At 43.4% G+C, this 13,523-nt stretch overlaps 1 protein-coding gene across 8 annotated transcripts in view; it reads left to right on the top strand.

Moving 5' to 3' along the window:
* Tcaim (T cell activation inhibitor, mitochondrial) overlaps positions 1 to 13,523 on the top strand; it is a 30,472-nt gene that overhangs the window by 9,975 nt on the left and 6,974 nt on the right. For 3 of the 8 annotated variants that reach the window (XM_075964058.1, XM_075964059.1, XM_075964060.1), the window contains exons 6-9: positions 5,273 to 5,449; positions 9,957 to 10,079; positions 11,046 to 11,143; positions 11,689 to 11,780. In XM_075964058.1, coding sequence (XP_075820173.1) covers positions 5,346 to 5,449; positions 9,957 to 10,079; positions 11,046 to 11,143; positions 11,689 to 11,780 — 417 coding nt within the window. In that variant the 5' untranslated portion in view covers positions 5,273 to 5,345. Of the gene's footprint in view, positions 1 to 5,196; positions 5,450 to 9,956; positions 10,080 to 11,045; positions 11,144 to 11,688; positions 11,781 to 11,983; positions 12,098 to 13,523 lie in introns of all 8 variants that reach the window. The other 5 variants (XM_075964053.1, XM_075964054.1, XM_075964055.1 and 2 more) reach the window with 3 other exon arrangements.

Below are 13,523 nucleotides of genomic sequence, written 5' to 3'. Positions count from 1 at the left end.
CTCTTCACGTTAAAGATGGCTTCCAAGCCAGCCTAAGGACTAGCATTTGATAGTCTTTCATTCTCCCACGATTGACTGTGGAGGTCAAAAGTCACACATTCTTTTTCTCGGCAGTTGCTCTGTCTGACTCAGGGTTTTATTCAAAATAGCCAGGAACCCAGCATGGGGAGCCTGAGAGAGGAGAATTATGGGTTCCAAACCAGCCTGGATTACAGATTGTAGTAATTTATAAAGCACTTTATACACCAAAGGAATCAAAGTATCTCCCTTACAAAATGGTCTATAACTCAGCAATAAAAAAGCAAATTGAAGTGCCCAAGTGCTGTTCTGCCTTATGTTGACCTGTTTCCACTGATAATGTTTGTACACAATAGAGTGCTTCTGCAAGCCAGGCATGGTGGTTCACACCTCCCATCCCACAGCAGGAGGCAGAGGCAAGAGGATCTGCTGAGTTTGAGGTGAGCCTGGTCTAAATAGTGAGTTCAAATCAAGCCTACAAAATGAGACCCTGTCTCAAAAAAAAATTGGAAGAAAAGCTTCTTCATGCTCTACTGTGAGCTATGTAAATTCAGACTATTCCATCTTAGTGCTGGAATTGAACCTAGGGCCTCACAAACTTAGCCAAATGCTTCACTCATGAGTGCGGTTATCCCAGCTCCACATACACTCTTACAGTGTCCCTCGTGATGATCTCATCAGAAGCCACAAAGCTGCTGTTCTCAGAAGGAATCCTAAAGATCTAAAGGATATGCTCTGGAGAGCAGCCTGTGTGATGAGTTCAGTAACCAGTGAATAGATAAGCTAAAATGGAATCTGTGTAAACGCCCTGGCTATGAACTCACTTTGTAGACCTCAAACTCACAGAGCTCCAGCTGCCTCTGTCTCCCAAGTGCTGAAATTAAAGCTGTGTGCTGCCACACCCAACTTGCTTTAGTCATTTTTGTAGGTGTTTATTTTGCATGCATGCATGTCTATGTATCACACTCATGCTTGGTGCCCAAGATCAGAAGAGGACATCAGATCCCCTGGAACTGGGATTGCAGATTCTTGTAAGACACCGTATGGGTGCTGGGAATCGAACCCATGTCCTCTGCAAGAGCAGATGCAGAACCATCTATCTCTCCAGCTCTCTCCCCAGCTCTGCTTTATAAAGCCAGAGTCTCACTATATAGCCCTGGCTGACCTGGAACTTGCTATATAGACAAAAGTTGCCTCTCTCATAGAGAGTCCCCTAGCTTCTGCATCCTGAGTGTTGGGTGTGGCCTATGAAGCTACCAGCTCAGCTACTTAAGTTGGAGCTTCTTCTTCCTGCCTTCAAGGAAAATGTTTGAATTTTCTTTTCGGGCTGGAGAGATGGCTCAGAGGTTAAGAGCACAGGCTGTTGTTCCAGAGGTCCTGAGTTCAATTCCCAGCAACCACATGGTGGCTCACAACCACCTGTAATGAGATCTGGTACCCTCCATGCCAGAATACTGTATATATAATAAATAAATAAATCTTTTAAAAAAAAAGAATTTTCTTTTCTTCTGCCAGTAATCTTCACCTTACCATCAAATGATCCTATGAAGGAAAACTTTTTAGCTTTATAATGTTGTTAATTGTGAATGTGTGTACCAAGCAGAGTATAGCTGCAAGAATGAGTTAAGCTCTGGCTCTTAGGAACAATTACATCTCAGGAGGGTTGGGCGGTATCAACAGAGTGCTTACCATACAAGAGTATGGACCTGAGCTCTATCTCCTGCACCTCATAAAACAAACAAACAAGCTAACTGTGATAGCATGCCTTGTAATCCCAGCACTGGGGAGGTAACAGGAGGATTCCTGAAGCCCACTGGCCAACCAGCTTCACCTGGGAGACCACCCAGATCCTTCAGAATAAGGTGGACAGTACCAGTAGAACACCCTGAGGGGACATCCACCTCCACAAGTATGCCCATGAACACACGTGAAGGTGCACACGTGAACACGCACAACAGAAGAGAAGGAAGGCGGGCAAGCAAACAGAGCAAGCACATTTCAGTCTCACACAGAATTCTGAAAATTACTTCAATTCCATCAGTATTGAAAGTGATAAATATGTCATGCTGTGGTTATTAAGTTAACTTTAGCATGTAGCTGCTGAAAAGAATAGGCTCATTTATACATACCAATGTGGAAGATATTAATCCCACTGAATGAGAGTAAAGACCACCAACCCAAATGTTTTTAGTCAAATTAAGCAAGCTTTATTTTCTGTCAGACAAGGCTGTTTCCCTACAGCAGGATTTGAAAAAATGGCATTGAACATAGGAAAAAGTAGGGTTTTATGGCGCCTGCACCACCTGGAACCACAGTTGGGCAAGGGTCTGGGGATTAAAAAACACACAGAGACACAGATCACTGTTGAAACAAGAATGCCAGTTTTATTGTGTTCCAGGACAACTTATATGGCTCTCCTTGACTAATGACCACGTCCTAACTCTCAGGATTTTTTCAGCTGCAAGCCCACCAGAAACCACTCCCTTGTTATCAGGAACTCATGAGGGTCTTGTGCTCAGAGCAGCTGCAAGCATAGGAAAACAAGTTGTTTATTCCTTCAGGCAAGGGGTCATAGAAAGTTCAGGGTCTGAGGGTCTGCAGTCCCCAACAGGGTTTCTGTAGTCTCAAAACTGCAAGGCTTGGGGCTTTCTAAGGGCTGGGAGATTTTAGGTTATGTGGGAAGTTGTTGAATATTTCAAAATTATTTGGTAGAACATCTTATCAGGGTGAAAATTTCAGAGGATAGGATGTAGGACATGCCAAATTCCAGAAAATGGGTCAAGACACAGGCAAATCCAAGTTTTACAGAAAACAGAAATGAACTTATTTTAACCTTGTAACAAGATGACTTCTAATCTTAAAATGGAGTCAGCCTGGTCCATCAAAAGGTCACCAAGTTAAGAGAAAAAAGGTTCACATATGGATAATAGGTCCATAACGATACCATCTGCAATAAAAGGAGCAATTTAAAATGGGTATGTGTGTGTTTATAGAAACATACACCTTATGACATAAGCATTTGTTTCATATGCAGTTCAGAGAAGCATATAGAAAGGTTTAGAACAGTACTGTCTGTATAAGAAAAGTACGTATTCCACAGATGTACTCCCGAGTACAGCAAACACCAGCCATGTGACTGCTGAGTATTTGAAATGTTGCTCATGTAATTGAGGAACTGAGTTTTAAGTTTTGGTTTTTTATTTTTTTTTCATAATTTATTTATTTTCATTTTTATTGCTGTTTTGCTTGCATATATGTCTGTGTGAGGGTGTCAGATCTTGGAGTTACAGATAATTGTTAGTTGCTATATGGGTCTGGAAATTGAACCTGAGTTCTCTGGAAGAGTAGTCAGTGCTCTTAACCACTGAACCATCTCTCCTGTCCCTTAAGTTTTATTTAAATATTTTTGTAGTGGTGGTGTTGGTGGTGGGGATGATGGATTTGTTTGAGGGAGGGGGTGAGGTAGGTTTTATTCTTTTGAGGAAAAGTTTCTTAGCCCAGGCAGGCCTCAAACTCACTATACCTAGCCAAGGATAACCTTAAAGCCCCAATCCATCTGCCTCTACCTCTCCTGTACCCCACGCCCACCTTAGCTTTAATTATTTCATTTGTGAATATCCACGTGTGCACGATTAGCTACATTGTTAATACGTGTTGTTCAGAGACTACGTGCCAGCTGTTGACAGTGGTTCTATCTACTAAAGGCGTGAGACTATATGCCTCCTTATAGACTTTTAGTCGTGCGTGCGTGTGCGTGTGTGTGTGTGTGTGTGTGTGTGTGTGTGTGTGTGTGTTGACAGTGGTTCTATCTAGTAAAGGCGTGAGACTATATGCCTCCTTATAGACTTTTAGTCGTGCGTGTGTTGACAGTGGTTCTATCTAGTAAAGGCGTGAGACTATATGCCTCCTTATAGACTTTTAGTCGTGCGTGTGTTGACAGTGGTTCTATCTAGTAAAGGCGTGAGACTATATGCCTCCTTATAGACTTTTAGTCGTGCGTGTGTTGACAGTGGTTCTATCTAGTAAAGGCGTGAGACTATATGCCTCCTTATAGACTTTTAGTCGTGCGTGTGTTGACAGTGGTTCTATCTAGTAAAGGCGTGAGACTATATGCCTCCTTATAGACTTTTAGTCGTGCGTGTGTTGACAGTGGTTCTATCTAGTAAAGGCGTGAGACTATATGCCTCCTTATAGACTTTTAGTCGTGCGTGTGTTGACAGTGGTTATATCTAGTAAAGGCGTGAGACTAAATGCCTCCTAATAGACTTTTAGTTGTGTCTGTATGAAACTACAATGAGCATGTGCTTATAAAGTATTTGTAGACAAAGTGATAGCACACACCTCTAATCCCAGTACTCAGGAGGCAGGCAGAGGCAAGCATATATCTGTGAGTTTGAGGCCAGCCAGGGCTACAAAGTGAGACCTTGCCTAAAATAATAATGATACTTAATAGAATTTTATTTTTTTTGTCAGGGCTATGAACCAAACCTAAGGATTTGTGTGTTCTAGGCAAGAACTCTGCCACTGAACTAACTTAACTATATTTCCAACACCCTTGTGTAATTTTCAAACTACTTTTAAAAATTGGGGGTTGCCTGGAGAGATGGTTTGGTGATTAAGAGCACTGGCTGTTCTTCCAGAGGACCTCTGTTCAATTCCAAGAATCCACATGGTGTTTACAGCAGTCTGTAACTCCAGTTCCAAGGGGATTGTACACTGGCCTCCCTGTGCACCAGGAATACATGTAGTACACTTACACACACACACAAAATCAATTAAAAAATTTTTAAAGATGAGCTTCTGTGACCACCACTAGGTAGATGTTGCTTGGGCCTTCCCTCAGCAGGCACTGCCCACGCAGGCGTCCCGTGTGCCCTTCTTTCTGCTAGAAACTTTGTGATGGACATGGAAGCACTTCCCTCTCTTAGTAGCAAGGTTCATGGGCAGCACTGAAAACCGCCTCCATCCCTTCTCAGCTAGGGTGAGTGTCCTCACTGGTCGAGACGGAAATGCTGCTGTGGAATTGGAAGAGGGAGTGGTTTCCATTTGCTGGGTGATTTTTAATGGCTAATAAAATGTTTTTAAAGATTTTAACTCTATAATTGTTTCATGAAAAATGATTCTAAGGTAAAACAAGTGATCGTCTGTATTAATTGTTTGGGGAATTATATTCTCTAGGATTTCGAGCAGTCAGATTTACTTTGCACACCAGCGATCTGCTAAGCACAGTGTTGTATATTCTCAACTCCTGCAGTTTGTCTGCTGAACACGTCCAAAGCTTGAACACTACTAATGTGCATTCCCAGCCTCTCCAGGAAGCTACAGGGATGCCTGACAGACCCATCAAATGGCATAAGTCCTACTATTCCTTCACTGGGTTCAAGGACCCTGACGAAGACCTACACGCCTCAAGAGTGGAGACAACCCTAATGTAAGTCAAAGGTTTTATTTCAACAGCCTCATGTAGTTTATGTTTAAATGTGTTCTGGTTTTATAGGAAAAGAAATTTTAGTAATATTTTTAATACAGAAACCATGAGAAAAGATATCTTATGTGTCTTGCTTAAAGTTGCAAAAATACTTCCATTTTGTTATTGTTTAATACCAGCTACATGCAAAAGATTTAAGTTTTTTGTTTTGTTTTTTTAATAAGTTATTTAACTATTTTATGTGCATTTGTGTGAAAGGTGTTAGATCCCCTGGAACTGGAGTTACAGACAGTTGCAAGCTGCCCTGTGAGTGCTGGGAATTAAATCGGATCCCCTGGATGAGCATTCAGAGCTCTTAACCTCTGAGTCATCTCATCAGCCCCAAGATTTAAGTTTTTTTAAATCAATTATTTGCATGTTAGGCATTGCCAGTCTATATGGAGGTTTCAAAGGTAACTGACTTTAATAAAAATTACTTACAGAAAAGCACACCAGTTGTAGTGACACATGGCTAATCCCAGCCGGGAAAGAGAAGAGATGAAGGCAGACCACTCTGGGATACTTAATGAATCTCTGTCTCAGAATAAACAGACAGACACACAGACACACAGGTGGATAGATTAGATAGATAGATAGATAGATAGATAGATAGATAGATAGATAGATAGATGGATGGATGGATGGATGGATGGATGGATGGATGGATGGATGGGAGATAGCTTTATAAAATATCATCTTAAATGGACAATTGTAAAAGAATGTTTTTAAATTATAACTAGATATGAGCAGGGAGTACAGTGCTTTCCTTTCATCTCAGCATTTGGGAAGCAGGGGCAGGAGGATCTCTGTGAGTTCAAGACCAACTGGGTCCACATACTTGAGTTCTGAGGCCAGCCAGGGCTGCATAATGAGACGCTCTCTCTCCTCACTCTCTCTAAAACTCCACATAGTTTTCTGTGCCAAATATTTCATATGCACACACATACATTATATATACATATATGTATAATATGTATATGCATACACACACACACACACACACACACACACACATATATATATATATATGTATTTTGGATTTTTCGAGACAGGGTTTCTCCGTAGCTTTTGGTTCCTGTCCTGGAACTAGCTCTTGTAGACCAGGCTGGCCTCGAACTCACAGAGATCCGCCTGCCTCTGCCTCCCGAGTGCTGGGATTAAAGGCGTGCGCCACCACCGCCCGGCACTCTTGTGTGTTTTATGTATGAGTTTGTGTGGACATAAATTTCATTTATGTTTTGTAAGAAATGTGAAATAAATTTGGAGGTGGGAGGTGTAGCTCAGTGGAAGAGCACTAGGAAAAAAAATAAATCTTGGTTGGAATAAATACAATGTGATGGGCTGAAATGTCAGCAAATTGAGTGTCACGTGGAAATGTAAAGTCAGTGCAGTCTGTAGTGACAGACGTGACTTAGCAGTGGAAGAATCGCCAGGTACTTTAGAGTGCTCTTGTTAACTTCGTTAGCACTGACTAAAAACACCTGATGGGTTTTGCAAGCATTCACTTCCTCAGAATATGCCTGTGTCCGTGTGACCCATGCTGCTGTGGATTCTCTATGTCCTCAAGATGCGCTTTGTTTTCCATTCAGACTCTTGTCTTACTCTGTACGTTGAGGAGGAGAGCAGCTTTGTAAACTACTGTTTCAGGGATCAAAGTCAGGGAAAATCAGTCCAGGTGTCAGTAGCTGTTTGTCCTGGCATGATGGCGAACCTGTCGCTGTTAAATAGACTCCTTCTTAGCGTCATAGATGAAGTTAATAATGGCATAGCATATGGTAGATGGCTAACATCATACAAAGGGCTTTACATGGTTTGAAAACTGGTGTCTAAGATTTACATGAACCCATTATAAGGCTCTGTGGAGTTTGAGTGTTGTTTAAGCAAGTGTACCTTTCTGACAGAAGTGTAGTTCCAAGCCAGGTAAAATGAGAGCAGACAGTGTTGCGAGAGAAGGGACCCTGAACGTGAACCGCAGTGTGGCCCAAATGAGAGCTGACATTAACGCCCAGTCTGACGCTGATGCTGATACCAGCTCTAGATTTATGAGTACACCTGTACTTTTTGCTTTATTTTGTTTTTGAAACAGAGTCTTACTACTTACCCTGGCTAGGCTAGAACTCTCAGTACAATCCAGAAATGCAGCTGCCTTTCCCTCCAGAGTACTGAAATTAAAACTGTGTGCTAACATGCACAGCCTGGGTCTCTCTACATAGCCCTGACTGTTCTAGAATTTACTCTGTAGACTAGGCTGGCCAAGATCCTCCTACCTCCACTTCCAGAGTGCTAGGATTAAAGGCCTGGACTAGTACTCCTGGCTTGGGAACCTAGTAGTCTTAAAAGGGGGGTGTGGGCAGGATTAATTGTAAATCAAAAAATAATGAGCACATTTACCTAGGAGTAAGGACCCACTTATTCTGCCATGCAAAACCCTTCGTGGTCTTTCCCCTCTTCCCTTTCTTTGCGCCTCAGTATCCCCCCCACCCCCTGGCCCATAGAACCATCTCTGTGGACGGCCAGTTCATCTGTGGATCCGTGTGCACTTGCATGATTGGCACACCCTCCCTTCTTACTCATGTGTCTCAGGCTCGGGTCCATGCTGCCTGGTACCTAGAACCTTCCAGCTGAAGTTAATTTCTGAGTCACCTTTTTCTTTCTGATACTCTGTTCTCCTTTTAGGTAAATCTTTACAACACCATGCTGTGTTAATAGGATAAATATTTGTTTGATAAATTCATAATGATTTCATTGTTTTGCAGGTTTTAAACTTTAAAGCTTTAGCTCACTCTAAAATAGTTGATTGAAGCATCTTCTGTCTAAAGGCTTTATCAGGCACATTTGAGCTCTCTTTAGCATGACTTTTATTACATCTTATCGTGGACATACCCCACAGTTTTTCGGGCATCCCCGTGAGGAGCTGTATGAGTGACCTGTTTACTCTTTAAATTGTTCCTCTCCTTCTGGAGCTTTCTTTTGTACAGGTGTGCCTGAGGCCTACCCACTCCCACATCTGAATTGTTCCCCTTGGTTCATTCTGTGAAAACAAACACACACACACTACATGCATTACTGTTTCACCACCCACAGACTCTACATAAGTATCTTATTTCTCTAGACTTCCTTTGGAGAGCGGAGACTGCAGGCAATACCACGCATACCTGGTGAGACTGCTTAGCACAGCAGGAGACACCGTCCAGGGAGGGCAGTGTCCCTCTGGATGCTCCTTCTGAGACCCACCCTGCCTCGTCCTCAAAGCATTTTTTAACATTTATTTTTCCTTATAAGCTTATTGAGGAAAATATTCTAAGAAATAAGAATAAGAGCTTATTTTATACTGAGCCTATTTAACTATGTAGTCGATGAAATTGAGACAAGTCTTTAGCTGGGCACTGGGCTGGGTGAAGAGAAAGGGAGGCCCACTTGGATATATTCTGGGCACACTGTCACTAAAGAACTGGAGTGGTAAGGTCTAGTCCGCAGACAGATTAGGCAGCGAGATGAGGAGTTGGCTTTGAGAGCACAGGGTACTGCAACCTAGTATTAAAATCAAAGATTAACTAAAATGAAAGGTTCTGCCATTTTGGAATCCACAAGGCAGTTTTTCATCTCCTTCCTCAGGACACATCTGCGCAGTGTGTCTCTCACAGCCATGTGTGACCCACGTATGCTCACTGTGAGCTGCATGGTTCTCAGTTCCGCCCTCAGCTGTTGTGTGCAGAGTAATGAGCTCCTACAGCCAGCAGTAATGTTCTTATTAATTAATCCATGTTCTCCAGTAAACAGTTAAAGGCTTAGAAGACTCTTCACATTCTTCCTGATTGTTTTATCTCTAAACATAGGGACAGGTATGGCCTGATTTAATTTTTGTAATACTGAAAAGAAGCTGCCGGGCGGTGGTGGCGCACGCCTTTAATCCCAGCACTCGGGAGGCAGAGGCAGGCGGATCTCTGTGAGTTCGAGGCCAGCCTGGACTACAAGAGCTAGTTCCAGGACAGGAACCAAAAGCTACAGAGAAACCCTGTCTCGAAAAACAAAACAAAACAAAACAAAAAAAAAGAAGCTGCCATAATTGAACATGCAAGGGTGGACAGCCTCTTGAAGTGGGTTTGTTAAAAGTAAAGCTCTGGGAGTCTGGAGAGATGGCTCAACTGTTAAGAGCATGGCTGTTCTTCCAGAGGACCCAGGTTCGATTCCCAGCACCCACATGGCAGCTCTCAACTGTCTGTAACTCCAATTCCAGGGAACCTGACACCTTCACACCAATGCACATAAAATAAAGTTAAACAAATTATTTAAAAAAAAACAGAAGTAAAGGTCAGACTGAACATTCAGGTTAACAGTAGACTTCTGGTTAGTTTGCTTTATTTTTGTTTGCGGTCCTAGGGGTGGAACTAGGGCCCCGCTTGCTCTAGGCGGGTGCTCTGCCGCTGGCCTCCATTCCCACTCCCATGTGCTGTCTCTGGTTTCGGTCTAGGTCCTGGCTAGGTAGCAATGGGCAAAGTGCAGTGAAAAAGCTGAAGAACAGCTTGCCTCTTAGGAAGGAGCTGGATCGTCTGAAGAAGGAGCTGTCTGACCTTCTGCATCTTTCAGATATCAGGTAATAAAGTATCCTGGCTGTCTTACTGTCCTGGTCCTGTAAAAAGACATCATGACCAAGCAGTTCACAAAAGAAAACATCTAATTGGGAGTTGCTTACAGTTTCAGAGGGCAAGTCCATGACCGTCACGGTGGGAAGCATGGCAGAAGGCAGGCTTGGTGCTGGAGCAGGAGCTGGGAGCTTAGATGTTGAGACAGCCATGAGGCAGAGAGAGGGGGCTCACTAGGAATGGCCTGGGCTTTTTAAACCTCGAAGCCTGTTCCCAGTGGCACACCACCTCCAACAAGGCCACACCTCTTAATCTTTCTCAAGTAACTGCACGAAGTGGTGAGCAGCAATTCAGACATGAGCCTATGGAGGCCATTCTCATTCAGACCTCCACACTAGTACACACAATCAAATATGCAGGAATGAATTAGCTCAGTTAATAAAGTGCTTGCTTAGGACACACTGGGCCCTGGATTTCATCCCCGACACCACAATAGCTGGGTATAGTGGTGCGCACCTGTGATCACACCGTTATGGAGGTAGAGGCAGAATGACCAGACGATGACAGGCATCTTTGGCTGTAAAGCAAGTTTCAGACTAGCCTGAAACTAATGAGACCTTGTCTCAAATATATATATTTGCCAGGCAGTGGTGGTGCACGTCTTTAGTCTCAGCACTCGGGAGGCAGAGGTAGGCGAATCTCTGTGAGTTGGAGACCAGCTTGGTATATAGAGAGAGTTCCAGGACAGGCTCAAAGCTACAGTGAAACCAGAGAGAGAGGGAGGGAGGGAGGAAGGGATGGAGAGAGAGAGAGAGAGAGAGAGAGAGAGAGAGAGAGAGAGAGAGAGAATAAACATCGTAGAAACATGATTCTCTCTGCTCCAGGAAGAGGCTGTTGACCTTGTCAAGAGTCAGTTGGGGTGAGAGCCTGTCCATCCCTCTGTGCTGCTGTTAACGTGGCTGTGTATGTTGGCCTAGGTGGCAAAGGGGCTGGGGTGTTGCCCATCGCTGCAGCCAGCTGCACAGTCTCAGCCGCCTTGCACAGCAGAATTTGGAACCACTTCAGAATGCAAAAGGTAACTGTTGCCTGCTCTCTTGTTTGTTTGTTTGTTGTTTTTCTTCAAAACAGGGTTTCTCTGCATAGTCCTAGGTGTCCTGGAACTCACTCTGAAGAACTCAGAGATCTTCCTGCCTCTACCTCCCAAGTGCTGGGGAAAAAGGTGTGTGCTATCACTGCCCGACTGTCCACTCTCTTTCAGAAAATCTGTGGTAAACATCTGTAAATTGTAGCACAAAACTAAGAGACTTTATCAGAGTTAGATGTTTAAATCTGTGGATGGTAGTAGCACATGCCTTTAATTCCAGCACTCAGGAGGCAGAGGCAGGCAGACCTCTGTAAGCTTGAGGACAGCCAGGGTTACACAGAGAAACTCTATCAAAGAAAAAAGTAAAATAAAATAAATGTTTAAATCTGTTCCTTTGAATAAAGGAGAAACATAAAATAGGCTTCTAGGATATACTAGATTTAATCCTGAGTGTATACCCTGGACTTCAGTGATTGTTTGCACCGTGTTATAAGGACAAGTCCTCTGGGCCATGACCACAGTTTGTTTTCTCGCAGGATGCACCATCGTGTTCACAGACCGCTCGGGCATGAGTGCACTGGGCCACGTGATGCTGGGAACCATGGATGTCCACCATCACTGGACGAGAGTAAGGATGAGCCAAAGCAAGCAGCCTCTCTGCCTCGCACACACTTTCATTTCAGACAAGAGCATTGCATCAGCAATCACAGCACTGGGAAGCTTAGCTCTAGATACCAGTCCAGTAACACCACATAGCTAGGACTTCGGTGTGAAGATAGCTTTCTTTTGCACGTATTTATCTTGTGGGTATTTCTGCATACATGCGCACAGAAGCCAGACGATGAACGGTCCAGGGATTGCATCCAGACCATCAACTTGAGCAGGCCTTTGCTCAGCATTCATCTCACAAGCCCACGCGTTAGTTTAAACTCAAATAACGCTGAGGTGAACATGTTTTATTCTAAATTTTATTCTTAGATTTATTTATTTTGTATGTGTTTTGTCTGCATATATGTATGTCTATGAACCATGTGTGTGCCCAGTTCCCGAGGAGGTCAGAATAGGGCATAGGATCCCCTGAAGCTGGGCTTACAGATAGTTGTGAGCACCATGTGAGTGCTGGGAGCAAACCCAGCTCCTTTGCAAGAGCAAGCGCTCTTAACCACTAAGCTGTCTCTCCAGCTCCTGATATGAACATTTTTATTTAGTTGGTTTGGTTATTTTGTTTTGGGGGCTTTGGGAGTGTTTGTTTGTTTGTTTGTAAGAGTCTCATGTAGCCCTGGTTGAACTAGAACTTACAATATAAATCAAACCAGACTGAAACTTGTAGCAATCCTCCTGCCTCAGCTTCCAGTGTTTTAGGATTACAGGTGTACACCTCTGTGCCTGGTTGATACAAACATGGGAAGTGCATTTTTCACCTCATGGATAAATTCCTAGATAGAATTGCTGGATCATATCCTTTGATCATACCAAAAGAGATAATCATATTTTTAATTGTGATTATGTTACTCTAGTAGATATGTGGTGGTGTCTTACCTAAGTTTAGTTTGTATTAAATAATACATGATGGTGATCACCTTTTCGTATTTTTATTTGCCATCTTCATCTTCATGCCATCTTTAGTGAAGAATTTATTCTAATAAAATACTTGGTAGAGGGACTGGAGCGATTGCTCAATGGTTAAGAGCACTGACTGCTCTTCCAGAGGATCCAAGTTTGAGTCCCAGCCCCATCGTGGCAGCTCACAGCCATCTGTAGCTGCCGTCCCAGGGGATCCAATGGTGCCAGACACTAATGTGGTATAGAGATGCACATGTAGACAAAACACACAAACACGTGTAATAGATCTTTAGCCAGGCTTAGTGGCACACACCTTTGATCCTAGCACTAAGCTAGCCTGGTCTATAGAGTAAGTTCCAGGACCACCAGCGTTACACAATGAAACCCTGGCTTTAAAAACCCTAATTATTGTTGTTGTTGTTGTTATTATTATTATTATTTCAAGCCATATATTTAATAGGTATTTTGTATCTAAAGAATATAAGAACTCTTAACACTCAGCAGTTAAAAAAGAAATACCAAACCAAGTAGAAAATGTGCCACAGACATGAAGAGAATCTCCAGATGACAGAGCTCAGAGCTGGGACGGGGCAGAGAGCTGGAGAGCTTGCAGCCTGTAAGATGCTGGGTTCCAGCCCCACGCTGGGCAGAGCTGCTGAGTGGACAGAGTGGCAGACCACGTGATGCTGAGGACGTGGAGACCTGGCTCGCTTCTGCCAAGGACCCAGATGTGCAGAGCTCCACACGTAGAAATCTATACACAGATACTCAATAGCCAGGAGTGGAGGAAGTCCTAATGTACGTCAGT

This window comes from Microtus pennsylvanicus, chromosome 3 (assembly GCF_037038515.1).
Source record: "Microtus pennsylvanicus isolate mMicPen1 chromosome 3, mMicPen1.hap1, whole genome shotgun sequence".
NCBI classification, from domain to species: domain Eukaryota; kingdom Metazoa; phylum Chordata; class Mammalia; order Rodentia; family Cricetidae; genus Microtus; species Microtus pennsylvanicus.
This window is presented reverse-complemented; position numbering and strand designations above follow the sequence as displayed.